Here is a 14003-nt window from a genome sequence, read left to right on the forward strand (position 1 = left end):
ATTAGCTGGGCATGGTGGCATGCACCTGTAATCTCAGCTACTCAGAAGTCTGATGCAGGAGAATTGCTAAAACCCAGGAGGGAGAGGTTACATTGAGCCGAGATTGCACCACTGCGCTCTAGCCTGGGTGACAGAGCAAGACTCCGTCTCGAAAGAAAGAAAGAGAAAGGAAATTCCCCAGGGAAGTACCTCGGCTTATTTCATAAACAGGTACTGAAGGAAGCAGAGGCATGTGGAGGACTTCCCCACCTCATGCAGCTATTTGGGCCGTGGCATCTGAAATTTATTATTTCAGAGTCACCCCTTTGATGACCTTAGCAGTGAACTGCAGTCGTCTGTTTAGGCCTCTCCATGGCCCACGTCAATGCCTGTATTTCTGTTTGTTGCACATTTGATTTCCTTGTTGTTGGGATTTAGAAGGCCCCCCATTTCCCAGATCACACCACGGGCATGGACCACAGAGATTGCATCTTGTGAGTCTGTAGAAATGGTCAAGGCCTTGTCCTCTCTTAGGTCCAGAGCTCAGGTTAATGCAGATTTTCCCGGCCATCTGTGTTGAAGTCCCTGTGGGGAGGCTCCTGGCTGGTTTCCTGTAGGTAGACAGCTACACGTCCTGCCCTTCATTGGCTTCTTTTCATGAAGCTCCTGCCATCTATAAAACATGTCTCCCTTCTTGAATCACATCTCTGTTATTGAAACTCTAGAAGTCGACCGGGCATGGTGGCTATGCCTATAATCCCAGCATTTTGGGATGCCAAGGCAGGTGGATCACCTGAGGTCAGGAGTTCAAGACCAGCCTGGCCAACATGGTGAAACCCCGTTTCTAATACAGATACAAAAATTAGCCAAGTATGGTGGCCACTGTACTCCAGCCTGGGCGACAGAGCAAGACTCTGTCTCAAAAAAAAAAAAAAAAAAAAAAGAGAAAGAAAGTATCATGCTTTTCTGCATTCTGTGAATTGTTTTAGTGAGTTATCGAACTTGAGGGCATGGTGGGAACCTCCAAATTTGCAGCCAGTTGGTGAGAAGTATATGTGGTCTGAGGACACCCAAGCCTGCAGGTGTGTCTAAAGTGAGGGCAGCCTAGTGGGGGCTGGTGGCCTTAACCTGTGGCATTTGAGGTAACATCAGGGAGTTGACATCAGAATTGCATCACATAGGCTGGGCGCGGTGGCTCATGCCTGTAATCCTAGCACTTTGGGAGGCCAAGGCGGGCAGATCACGAGGTCAGGAGATCGAGACCATCCTGGCTAACACAGTGAAACCCCGTCTCTACTAAAAATACAAAAAATTAGCCAGGCATGGTGGCGGGCGCCTGTAGTCCCAGCTACTCGGGAGGCTGAGACAGGAGAATGGCGTGAACCCAGGAGGCGGAGCTTGCATTGAGCCAAGATCATGCCACCGCACTCCAGCCTGGGTGACAGAGCAAGACTCCATCCCCCCCCCCCCAAAAAAAGACAAAAAACAGAATTGTGTCACACAGGCCAGATGCAGTGGCTCATGCTTATAATCCCAGCAATTTGAAAGGCAAGGTAAGAGGATCGCTTGAGCTTGAATCTGAGGCCGCAGTGAGCTATGACCACACCACTGCACCCCAGTACGGGTGACAGCGCAAGACCCCAACTCCAAAAAGAAAAAAGAAAAATCACAAAGAATTGCATGGCAGAGTGCCTGTCTTTCACAGCTTTAACTGCTGAAGGAACTTTCTTTTTTTTTTTTTTTTTTTTTGCGAGGGGGTGAGGAGACACAATCTCTGCTAGTGATTCTCCTGCCTCAGCCTCCCAAATAGCTGGGATTATAGGCATGCACCACCACGCCTGCCTAATTTTTGTATTTTTAGCAGAGACAGGGTTTCACCATGTTGGCCAGGCTGGTCTCAAACTCCTGCTGGGATCATGGGCGTGAGCCACCACTCCCGGCCACCTTTAGAGTTTTCTTACCACGTGGTTTTCCTCTCTCAATATCTTTCTCTCATTTCCTGCCTTAAAACTCTAGCTTGGCAACTGGGCACAGTAGCTCATGCCTGTAATCCCAGCACTTTGGGAGGCCGAGGTGGGTGGATCACTTGAAGTCAGGAGTTCGAGACCAGCCTGGCCAACATGGTGAAACCTTGTCTCTACTATTTTTACAAAAGTTAGTCGGATGTACAGACGGGTGCCTGTAGTCCCAGCTGCTTGGGAGGCTGAGGCAGGAGAATTTGTTTGAACCCAGAGGTGAAAGTTGCAGGGAGCCGAGGTTGTGCCACTGCACTCCAGCCTGGGAGACAGAGCAAGACTCTGTCTCCAAAACAAACAAACAAACAAACCCTGTAGCTTGGGATCAGCCTTCTCTTCTATTGTTTTTCTTTAAAAAATAAAAATTAAAAATAGATGTAGATGCTATGTTGCTGAGGCTGGCCTCAAACTCCTGGCCTCAGGTGATCCTCCCGCCATGACCTCCAAAACTGCAGGGATTGTAGGTGTGAGCACTGCACCCAGCCTTATGTTTTTTTCTACATAAAAAACAGCACAGGATTATCTTCCAGAGCTAATAAATATGTTCAAATAACCACAACCCCATTAAGGAAAAATATCACTGGGCAGCAAATAATCAATCCAGACCAATATGATCACAATTGCTGTGAAGGTGAGAAAAGTTCATTTTTATTATGTTTCCCCAAGAGACGCACTCTATTGTTCTCTTGAAAACACACAGCTCGTGTCCTCCTTTAGAACACACATCCTCTTTAAAGTAACATACAAACATGCCAAAACAAGGTAAAAAATTACATCTGAATTCTCACATTTCAAACATATATGAAATATCAAATAAAAATTTATTTTTACAAGAATTTAGGGGAACTACTACATAGCTATAAATGTAATATATATGTTAACTAAGTATCATAGATAAAAACCATGCTCCCTTCAGCAGCATGTGTAATAATAGATACAAAGATTGAAAGGTAAAAGATTTAGGATGAAAAGAATCCTCTCTTAAAAAGGAAAACAAAATTATATGTATGTGTATATAACAGTTATAACACCCATCACACAGCTTTATAGAAACAGCATCTATTCAAAAATACCAGTATTTCCAAAATATTTAAAATAATATTTAAAGTAATAATAATATTTAAATAAATAAATTTAATAAATATTTCAATAAATAAAATAATATTTAAATAATTCTATACCCATGTTTTTCAAAATAAACCAATAAAATAGATAGTATATATTAGACGTGTTAGTATATATATCTGAGACATGTTAAAAATCACAACTGAATTCTCACAATTCAGTCACAAACCTAAACAGCAAATAAAAATTTCTATCACCAGAATTATGTTTTTTTCTGGTGGGGAACTACCAGTAGCTATAAATAGAAGAGATTATTATGGAAGTATCATAGATAAAAAGAGTGCTCGCTTCAGGAGCACATATAATAATACAGAAACAAATTTAAAGATAATAAAATATTTAGGATAAAAAGAATCGTCTCTTAAAAATGAAAAGAAAATTATCTTTATGTATATATAACAACTATAACTCTCATCAAAAAACTACAGGAACATGTTTTCAAAACTACAACAATTTCCAAACTATTTGAAATAAATCTATGAAGAATTCAATGGCCAACATTTTCCAAACAAACCAATAAAATGCAGAATGTGCATGAAGCTATCTGTTACAATCTGTGGCACTGATATTTCACAAAAGAATTCTGTGCCAATCTGAGCCCCTGCATTGTGCCTTCAAATGCTCCTGGACTGTGGCAGCCAAGTCCGTAAGAAACAGGACCTCCAGGATCCGCCCCAGGGAGGTTGGAATTCAGCAATATAAAAAGGGTGGTGGTGCCGCAGGAAAGGGTGGAACTGGAAACACTCCTGGTTTCTTAGTTTTCTCCAAGGACTCCTAGAAGGACCCCACCCCCCTCCCCCCACCCCTGCTCCTAGGAGGACAACGTGATGACTGTATTGAGCTCCATCAAGAATGGTCCAGGTTCTTCTAGATGATGTGCACAAATGGTTCCTCTCCTCCTTCCTGGTGTCTGCCATTAGCATTGGAATAAAGTTCCTGCTGAAAATCCACATCTCCCCTGGGTCCGGTGTTCTGGAAGTGAGAGAGACAATGTCACACTTCAAGGAGGCAGCTCTCTAGACAGGAAGGTTATTCACGTCCCATGTCAAGTCTAGAGTTCAGAGCAATTGAGAAATGCAATTTTATCTGCTGCCTTTCATTCTATACCCTGCTTCTGAACCATCGTGTTCAACTGTGAAACTCACACTTTGGTGACCACGACTCCAAAACTCACTTAATACACCCAAGGTCAGCCCCAGTGATCTGCTTCATAGCAAGGACTTTGGGTGGGTCTGCCCAGGGAGTAGGGCACCCTCAGAGAATGTGGCTTTGGACTTCATCACAGCTGGGGCCTTTTGTGTCACTTAAGATCCAGACTTGTAACCATGCTAGATGTGTTTCTAATGTGACAACATCACGAACCACGAGTCCAGAAGCCTAATCCTTAATCCTACCTCCTCATGATGAAGTCTCATGCTCTGTGCTCACCGTGGTTAGCTGCACAAGATGTAAACCAAAGCTTCACTGAACCCTCAACCCAAATCGGTAACTCAAGTGCGTCAATCATAATGAACCTCCCCAAACTCAGTATTTATGATTATTTTTGAGGCAGGGTCTCACTCTGTCGCCCAGACTGGAGTGCAGTGGCAGGATCAGGGCTCCGTGCGGCCCCGATCTTCCAGGCTCCAGCGATCCTCCCGCTTCAGCCTCCTGAGTAGTTGGGAGTAGAGATGCGTCCCACATTGCCTGGCTAATTTTTGTATTTTTGTGGAGAGGGGATCTCGCCACGTTGCCCAGGCTTGAAGCCGGATCAAGCAATTGGGTTCTTCAGATTTCCAAAATAGACCCCAGTATTCTGCCTTTACCCCGGAGGATGCAGATGTACCTTCTCTCAGGCCGATGACCTCAGGCCTCCACGGTCCCTGGAGCTCTAGGAAAGGCGAGCGCGATCTCGCGCCCACACCCAGTGCTCTGGGTCATAAGCCTGGATCTGGAAAAACAAACGCCCTTTGAGAAGACAGGGACTCGCCAGGATACCCCTCTCTCCCCTCATCCAGCCTCCAGCCCACCCGATACTTCCCCACCTCCTCCACCTCCCCAGGCCCCACTTACCTCCTCCAACTCCTCCGGGGAAACCCAAGCCCTGCCGCTCATGGAACAGAAGAAGTGGAACCGACGTTTCTGGAACAGGACTATCTGAGCGCGGTTCTTCCTGGCCCTCGGGTTCATGCAACGGCGTAAGTGGAACCAACGCTTACGGAGCAAGGGTATGCGAGAGCGGGTCTTCCTGGCCCTCGGGTTCATGGAACGGCCTAACTGGAACCAACGCTTACGGAGCAAGGGTATGCGAGAGCGGTTCTTCCCATACAGGAAGTGGAAGATGTTTTCTTTGGAGTCCTCGTCGTCCTCCTCCATGTCATTGGCCAGGTAGCTGAGGACAGAAATCAGGTTGCTGCTCAGGGGCACCACCAGGAGAGGCCTCCGGCTGAGGTCAGCTTCCCAGAGAGGAAGGTAAGGGACCGTCCCTAGCTCAGGACTGGCACCCACCCTGCAGAGAGCCATGCCTTCCTCAGGAGGGCTCTGCTGGACAGAGACCTGATCAAGGGCGTCTCCCACTCCTTCAGGATGGAGACAAAAACCCAACTGGTGGCCGAGAGTGGTGGCTTACACCTGGAATCCCAGCACATTGGGAGGCCAAAGCAGGAGGATCACTTGAGGCCAGGAGTTTGAGACGGGCCTGGGCAACATAGCAAGACCCTCGTCTCTATTAAAAATAGAAGAAATATGCCAGACACGGTGGCTCATGCCTGTAATCCCAGCACTTTAGAAGGCTGAAGCAGGTGGATTGCTTGAGACCAGGAGTTGGAGACCAGCCTGGTCAACACGGAGAAACCCCATCTCTACTAAAAATACAAAAATCAGCCTGGTGCGGTGGCACACCCGTTAGGCCTAGCTACTCAAGAGGCTGAAGCATAAGAATTGTGTGAACCCAGGAGGCGGAGGTTGCAGTGAGTTGAGATTGGGCCACTCCATTCCAGCCTGAGAGGCAGAGCAAGACTCTGTCTCAATAAACAAACAAACAAACAAACAAACTGTCCAGGTGTGGTGGCACAGCCCTGTAGTCAGAGCTAATAAAGAAGCTGAGGTGGGAGGGTCGCTTGAGCCCAGGATATGGAGGCTGCAGTGAGCTATGATCTCACCACTGCACTCCAGCTTGGGGGACAGGGCAAGTCTGTCTCAAAAAAATAAAAGAAATTGAATACATTGATATTTTGCCAGGACCCTGCCTTCTACAGGCATCTAGTCTAATGGGACTGGGAGTAATCAAGGCAGATGACCTAATCCCAGTGTCCAGGATGTAACTAGAGAGCTACGGGCATGCAGAAGTTGGAAGATGAGGGAAGGCATCACAGAGGCTGTGGGGTGAACTGACTTCAAGGAATGGATCCTTCCCTTCAGAGCCACATGTGTGCGGGACACCCAGACAGAAAACACAAACACAAAGTCGAGTGGAGGGCATTTGGAAGGAGCAGTGAAGCCGAGCCAGGAAATACCAAGATGGCGAGCCAGTGTGCTTGTAGAGATTGTAGAGAGGGTAGAATTGACACTGTGGACCCTGGCCTCGATAGAGAAAGGCATCAGCTAAGGAAGTTGTTCAGGTGGGCAGTGAGGTTGTCGTGCTTTGGAAAGATGTTCAGGCTGCACTAGGAAGCCCCCTGGCTTGGGGAGAGACTGCAGGAGACCCCAGCGGGGAGCATTTGACAGTGGATTCGAGTGATGCGAGGGGGACCTGAACTGTGGCCTCTGTCATGGGAACCCAGAGGAGGTCGATGGCGTTTGTGGTTGATGTGGGAAGGAGAGAGAGAGAAGAACCAGAAACGTCTGCTTGCTGGAGGAAGCGGCATGTCCGCTCCTCCACTCCTTTTCTTTTCCCCTTAGGAGCAGTTTATGGTTCCTTTTGTTTTATTCTTTTATTTGTACACTGGCATTGGAGTTTGTTTTTTTGGCTTTTTTTTTTTTTTTTGAGAAAAAGTCCCACTCTGTCACCCAGGCTGGAGTGCGGTGGCTCAACCTTAGCTTACTGCAACCTCCACCTCCTGGGTTCAAAGGGTTCTCTTGCCTCAGCCTCCCGAGTAGCTGGGATTACAGATGCACTCCACCACGCCCAGCTAATTTTTCTATTTTTAGTAGAGACGGGGTTTGGCCATGTTGGCCAGGCTGGTCTCGAACTGCTGACCTCAGGTGATCCGCCTGCCTTGGCCTCCCAAAGCGCTGGGATTACAGGCGTATGCCACTGTGCCCAGCCTGAGTTTCTGTTTAGAAACAACAATCTATGATAGTATAATCCTCTCTTTTTTGTACACAGAGTAAAGAGGACAAATAGGTGAAAGAATAAATGAAAGGCTGGAATCCCACTTCCCCCGCTGTCCCAGGGCATTGGATATTGACGGATAGGAGGCAGCAAACCACTCACAGAGCCAGGAAGAAATGAATGCGTTGGTATAGCCAGGAGGGGAAGCCGGCCCGGCTGAAATACGCTATGACCATAGCCAGGAGATACTGATGGAGAGAAAGGAACACAGGGAGAGGTCACATCTCGGAAGAGGAAGATTGTGGAGAGGGGGAATGAGGGTCTGGGGAGGGGCTGCCCATCAGAGAAGGGACCTCAGTGTTGGGGTGACTGTACTCATTTGGAAATTGCGGGATGGAGGGGTATTCGAAGGTCGGATGCAAATCCGAGAAGCCAGAGGAAGGGTTTTGGGTGATGCTCCCAGGATAGTGGGCTCCGATGGGATCTTCGGAGGGGGTGTGTCTAGGTCGGCTGGTGTCAGGAGGGTCTTTTGTGTGCCAGGCAGAGAACTGTCCCAAAGAGCTGAGAGTAGAGGGGCCAGGAGCTTCAGGGCTGCGGCCAGACTGTGGCCCAGAGCTCAGATCCCAAAGGACCCATAGGAGAGGCAGGGGCCACTCATTCACTCTGCAAGAGACCAGCAGAATCCTGAGGGAGATGCTGACAAATCATAAAAGGACCAAGAATAGATGGGAGTGGCGGCTCAAGCCTGTGATCCCAGTACTTTGAGAGGTGGAGACAGGAGGATCATGTGAGCCCAACAGTTCGAGAACAACCTGGGCAACATAGTGAGACCCTGTTTCTACAAACATTTCAAAAATTAGTTGAGCATGGTGGCATGTGCCTAGTCCCAGCTCCTCAGGAGGCTGAGGAAAGAAGATTGCTTGAGCCCAGGAATTAGAGGCTGCAATGAGCTATGATCATGCCACTGCACTCCATCCTGGGGAGCAGAGCTAGACTCTGTCTCACAAAAAAAATTTTTTGGGTGCCAAGACTCAAGACCATGGGAGCTGGTCGGGCACAGTGGCTGACGTCTATAATCTCAGCACTTTGGGAGGCCAAGGCGGGTGGATCGCCTGAGGTCAGGTGTTCAGGACCAACCTGGCCAACATGGCAAAACCCCGTTTCTACTAAAAACACAAAAATTAGCCAGGCGTGGTGGTTCATGTCTGTAATCCCAGCTGCTTGGAGGCTGAGGCAGGAGAATCGCTTGAACCCGGGAGGCATCGGCTGCAGTGAGTCAAGATCGAGACACTGCCCTCCAGCCTGGGCAACAGAGCAAGACTCTGTCTCACAAAAAAAAAAAAAAAAAAAAAAGACTGTAGGAGCATCTGGTGGGAGGTGGTGGAGGGAGAACTGTGGGTTTGGAAGCTGCGCCCTCCCCCCAGCCATGCGTTGGAACAGGAACAGTTACATGGAGAACAACCTTACCTTGTCCGACACCCTCAGATCTTTGTCCCAGGCCAGGAATCTTTTAATGACAGGATCCTCTGTGATTAGAGAGCAGATGTCAGTGTGAGAAGCAGGACAGGGTTTCCGTGGGAGCAGCAGGGCAGCGAGGAGAAGTGTGCCTCCCGGGGGGAAGTCTCAGGATTGTGGCCGCGGGTGAGGTGGATGGGAGAGGGGAGAATGACTTTCACTGGGCAAGGGAGAGAGGCTCCTGCTCTGAGACTCCCCTGAGAAGAGGCCGAAGGAGGCCCTGGGTGTGAGAATCTACAGGATGTAGAGCTGGGAATCAGCCAGGACCCCCTCCAGCAGACACGGAGGGACCACTGCAGAGTCATAAAGGAATTCCCATCATTTCCTCATGAGACAGTCACATCGGGGTGTGACCATGGCCTTGGTATCCCCCACTATGGATGGAGACACTTAGGTTTAGAAAAGTCAGTAAGAGACATTAAGTTTCAGAGGGCACAGCTGAAACCACTTTCTTTGTTTATTGATTTTGTTTTTCTTTATTTGATTTTTATTTTTATTTATTTATTAATTTATTTTGAGACAGAGTCTTGCTCTGTGGGCCAGGCTGGAATGCAGTGGCCTGATCTTGGCTCACTGCAACCTCTGCCTCCCGGGTTTAAGCGATTCTCCTGTCTCAGCCTCCCGAGTAGCTGGGATTACATGCATGAGCTACTGTGCCCAGCCTTGGTTTTTCTTTTGAGACAGGGTTTTGCTCTGTCACCCAGGCTGGAGTGCAGTGGTGTAGTCATAGCTCACTGCAGCCTCAAAGTCCTGAGTTCAAGCAATCCTCTTGCCTCAGCCTCCCAATGTGCTGGGATCTCAGGCGGGAGCCACTGCGCCTGGCCCGAAACCAAGCTTTCTTATCCCAAGCGCTGACCTTTATCAAGTTGACCTAATCCTTTATCATCTCCTAAGTGTCCCTCATGAGTGATCACTTCACATTCCTCCCACATGGAGAGCTCACCCACTGGGGCATATTTTTCCCATTGGAAAAGTGTGGTTATTGGAAGTTTCCTGTTTTTGGAAAGAACAGGATTGGAGGTGCTCTCTGGGGTGTCCTCCTACCAAGCAGCCTGTTGAAGGCCTCGTGGTGCTCAGGGAGCACGAGCGACACTCGCCGTCGCTTCAGCTTCATCTTGAGGCCACACAGCATCTCCGCCACCCAGATCTCCTCAGGCTCAGGGGCGAGCACCTTCCGTAGCTCCTCCTCCGACTCCTCAGATTCGTCCCACCACTCCCTCTTCCTTTTCCAGCAAAAGGACCTATGCGGGGGGCTGGGATCTACCCCAGGGGCTGAGTAAAGAAACCAGGCCACGGTGTAATGCTTCTGCAGTTGATCACACTAGAGCCCGACCCAAAACCCCAAACCACTCTCCATCCTCCCCAGCCTCGCAGACTGCTGGCTTCTCCAAGCCATCTTTCCTTCTGTCTGTCTCCTCTGCTGAGCTCCATGTGCCGCTCCTTCTCCTCCCCATTCTCCCGTTTCTCTGTCCTCAGAACACTTCCTCATATCCTTCCCTGGTCCCTGGCTCTCTGAGTCCCTTTTTTGTTGTTGTTGTTGTTGTTTTTGTTGAGAAACAGTCTTCCTTTGTGGCCTAGGCTGGAGTGTAGTGGTGCGATCTTGGCTCACTGCAACCTCTGCCTCCTGGGTTCCAGTGATTCTCCTGCCTAAGCCTCCCAAGTAGCTGGGATTACAGGTGCCCACCAGAATGCCCAGCTCATTTTTGTGCTTCTAGAAGAGACAGGGTTTCACCATGTTGGCCAGGCTGGTCTCCAACTCCTGGCCTCAAGTGATCTGCCTGCCTGGCCTCCCAAAATGCTGGGATTACAGGTGTGAGCCACTGCACCCTGCCTCAGTACCTCCATTCTTCCCACACACCCTCCTCACGTGCTCCTTCCTGACTTCTGGGCCCTTCCTTCCTTTTTTTTTTTTTTTGAGACAGAGTCTCACTCTCTCACCCAGAATGGAATGCAGTGGCGCTATCTTGGCTCAAAGCAGCCTCTTCCACCTGGGTTCAAGCGATTATCCTGTCTCAGCCTCCCGAGTAGCTGGAATAACAGGCATGCCTGGCTAATTTTTGTATTGTTAGTATAAATGAGGTTTCGCTATATTGGTCTGGTTGGTCTCGAACAACTGACCTCAAGTGATCCACCCATCTCAGCCTCCCAAAGTAATGGGATTACAGGCATGAGCTACCACACCCGGCCTTCATTTTTCTTTTGACACAGGGTTTTGCTCTGTCACCCAGGCTGGAGTGCAGTGGTGCAGTCATAGCTCACTGCAGCCTCAAAGTCCTGAGTTCAAGCAATCCTCTTGCCTCAGCCTCCCAACGTGCTAGGATCTCAGGCATGAGCCACTGCACCTGGCCCGAAACCAAGCTTTCTCATCCCAAGCGCCAAACTTTATCAAGTCTAGCCTAGTCCTCTATTGTCTCCTAAGTGTCCCTCATGAGTGATCACTTCTGAGTCCTCCTGCGTGGAGAGCTCGCCCACTGGGGGCCTATCTTTCCCATTGGAAAAGTGTGGTTATTGGAAGTTTCCTCTTTTTAGAAAGAACAGGATTGGAGGTGCTCTCTGGGGTGTCCTCCTACCAAGCTGACTGTTGAAGTCCTTGTGGTGCTCAGGGAGGATGGGTGACACTCGCTGTTGCTTCAGCTTCATCGTGAGCCCACACAGCATCTCCACTACCCAGGTCTCCTCAGGCTCAGGGGCGAGCTCCTTCTCTGGCTCCTCCGCAGATTCATCTGACCACTCCCTCTTCCTTTTCCAGCCAAGGGACCTACATGGGGGGCTGGGATCTACCCCAGGGGCTGAGTAAAGAAACCAGGCCACCGTGTAATGCTTCTGCAACTGATCACCTTAGACCCCGACCCCAAACCCCAAACCACTCTCCATCCTCCCCAGACTCGCAGACTGCTGGCTTCTCTAAGCCATCTTTCTGATTTTCTCCTCTGCTCAACCCCATGTGCCACTAATTCCCCTCCCCATTCTTCTCTCTCTGTCCTCCGAACACTGCTTCATGTCCTTCCCTGGTCCCTGGCTCTCTGAGTCCCTCCTTTTTTGTGTTGTTTTGTTTTGACACAGAATCTTGCTTTGTCACCCAGGCTGGAGTGTAGTGGTGCAATCTCAGCTCACTGCAACATCCATCTCCTGGATTCCATTTATTCTTCTGCCTCAGCCTCTCAGGTAGCTGGGATTACAGGTGCCTGCCATAATGCCCAGCTCAATTTTGTACTTTTAGTAGAGACAGGGTTTCACCATGTTGGCCAGGCTGGTCTCAAACTCCTGGCCTCAAGTGATCCGCCTGCCTTGGCCTCCCAAAGTTCTGGGATTACAGGTGTGAGCCACGGCACCCAGCCTGAATTTCTCCATTCTTCCCACACACCCTCCTCAGGTTCTCCTTCCTGACCGCTGACCCTTCTTTTCTTTTCTTTTCTTTTTTTTTTTGGAGTGCAGTAGCGTGATCTCAGCTCACTGCAACCTCTTCCTCCCAGTCTCAAGTGATTCTCCTGTCTCAGCCTCCTGAGTAGCTGGGATTACAGGTGTGCACCACTACCACTTGGCTAATTTTTATACTTTTAGTAGAGATGGGGTTTCACCATATTGGCCAGGCTGGCCTTCAACTCCTGACCTCAGGTGATCCGCCCGCCTCGGCCTCCCAAAGTGCTGGGGTTACAGGTGTGAGCCACCACACCCGGCCCCCTTCCTTCGTCTTAGTCAATCCTATCCCACCTCTTCTTCCACCAGTCCCCTCACCTGATGGTCCCAACACTTCATCATCCACCACCTCCTGGAGGGGGTACCCCGAGGTGCTCCGCTGGGGACTCTGCTCATTCTGGGGGTGCGGTTGATGGCTGGTCGTGATCTTTCCCGTAATCTGTCCCCTCTTACGGAACCTAGTCTCCGTTCTGTCCATGGCCTTCTTCTGGACACTGCTAGGATACAGAAAAGTATGTTATCAATTCTCAAGCCTAGGAGAAGTCAGGAGTGGAGAACAGCTCTGAGAAGATACTGTTGTCCAACTGACCTCCAGGCACCACGGAGTCCGGTCCCTCCAATCAGGAAGGTCGGAATCTCTGATGTCATGGCTCATGCCAACCTGGCAACCAGTTTGAAAAAAAACACATGTAACTGCCATTCTGATCTCTTGTCCTGGAGATCCTGGGTGAATGGTATCTCCTGCCACTGTCCCAACCTCAGACCATTGTCCAAAAGCATCTTCAGGGACTCCACATCCCTCTGTTCCCTGTCCCAGCAGAGGCTGTGTCCTCTCCACTCAAAGCCTGAAGCACGTTGGGGTCTCTTCATCTCTGTACATGCCCATTTCAGAGTCCAGTCTGGTGGGAGAGGGAACAGAGTGGGAAAGAAAACTAGGGTAAGCAGAAATGATGAAACCTTATAAGAGTGAGATTATCATGTACAAGAGTGAGATTATCATGTACAAGAGTGAGATTATCATGTACAAGAGATCCCAGGAATACTGACTTGATGAAAAAGTCACATGAGAGCACTCAGTTTGGCAGAGCTTTTCTGCCGAATGTTTACTCACATTCACTGTCCGAGATTCTATACTGGGGGTACACACGTCCTCTGCCCTGAGGCAATTTTGAGTCCAAGAGACATTTTGGGGCCTAAAAATCATAGGAAACTGCCCCTGAGCTCACACATATTTCCAATGTTGTCCCCAATTTCAGGGAATCCATGGATTACCTAAGCCAGCCCCTCCAGTTCGGCTAAGAAACTCTAGTCTATATATCAAGTTTTGTATCATATGTATTGCTCTGAACTCAGAAATTTCCCTTCCATTTATGGATTCTATGAATAAAATATCACATGTACAAAAAGACTAAGTCGAAAAATTTCAGCTGTACACAGTGGCTCATGCTTCTAATCCCAGCACTTTCGGTGGCCAAGGGAGGAAGATTGCCTGAGGCCAGCAGTTCAAGACCAGTATAGGCAACATAGCAAGAGCCCATCTCTAAAAAAACAAAACCAAACCAAATTAGCCAGGTGTGGTGGCTGGCACCTGTGTTCCAACTACTTGGGAGACTCATGTGACAGGAAGATCACTTGAGCCCAGGAGTTAGAAGCTGCAGTGAGCCATGATCTTGCCACTGCACTCCAGTCTGGGCAACACA

General features: G+C 49.1%; 2 protein-coding genes across 4 annotated transcripts in view; one reads left to right on the forward strand and one right to left on the reverse strand.

The window, feature by feature from the left end:
* Positions 1-14003, forward strand: part of CCDC146 (coiled-coil domain containing 146) — a 256062-nt gene that overhangs the window by 13376 nt on the left and 228683 nt on the right. The window lies entirely within an intron of this gene.
* LOC100608898 (speedy protein E1-like) lies at positions 2611-12983 on the reverse strand. Of its 3 annotated transcripts, none has more exons than XM_016958814.4 (9): positions 12893-12983; positions 12622-12797; positions 11457-11675; positions 9931-10158; positions 8839-8897; positions 7534-7619; positions 5172-5490; positions 4945-5049; positions 2611-4091 (listed from the first exon to the last, which is right to left on the reverse strand). In XM_016958814.4, exons 1-8 carry the CDS (start codon positions 12949-12951, stop codon positions 4990-4992), a joined length of 1206 nt encoding a protein of 401 aa, XP_016814303.1. In that variant the 5' UTR covers positions 12952-12983; the 3' UTR covers positions 2611-4091; positions 4945-4989. The 3 variants fall into 3 exon arrangements, with proteins under 3 accessions (XP_016814303.1, XP_016814301.1, XP_054511870.1); XM_016958812.4 differs by having other exon boundaries at positions 12622-12800; positions 12893-12982; XM_054655895.1 differs by lacking the exon at positions 9931-10158 and having other exon boundaries at positions 4004-4091; positions 12622-12800; positions 12893-12982.

The sequence above is a fragment of the Pan troglodytes genome, chromosome 6, assembly GCF_028858775.2.
Source record: "Pan troglodytes isolate AG18354 chromosome 6, NHGRI_mPanTro3-v2.0_pri, whole genome shotgun sequence".
Classification (NCBI taxonomy): domain Eukaryota; kingdom Metazoa; phylum Chordata; class Mammalia; order Primates; family Hominidae; genus Pan; species Pan troglodytes.

What these genes read in the sequence shown, in the direction of transcription:
- LOC100608898 (XM_016958812.4), bottom strand. Translation starts at nt 12,951, where the DNA reads ATGACATCAGAGATTCCGACCTTCCTGATTGGAGGGACCGGACTCCGT. An exon ending in GGCCTTCAACAGGCTGCTTG is followed by an intron (nt 8,898 to 9,930) that starts GTAGGAGGACAC and finishes CTCTAATCACAG; the next exon opens with AGGATCCTGTCATTAAAAGA. An exon ending in ATCTGAGGGTGTCGGACAAG is followed by an intron (nt 7,620 to 8,838) that starts GTAAGGTTGTTC and finishes TCTCTCCATCAG; the next exon opens with TATCTCCTGGCTATGGTCAT.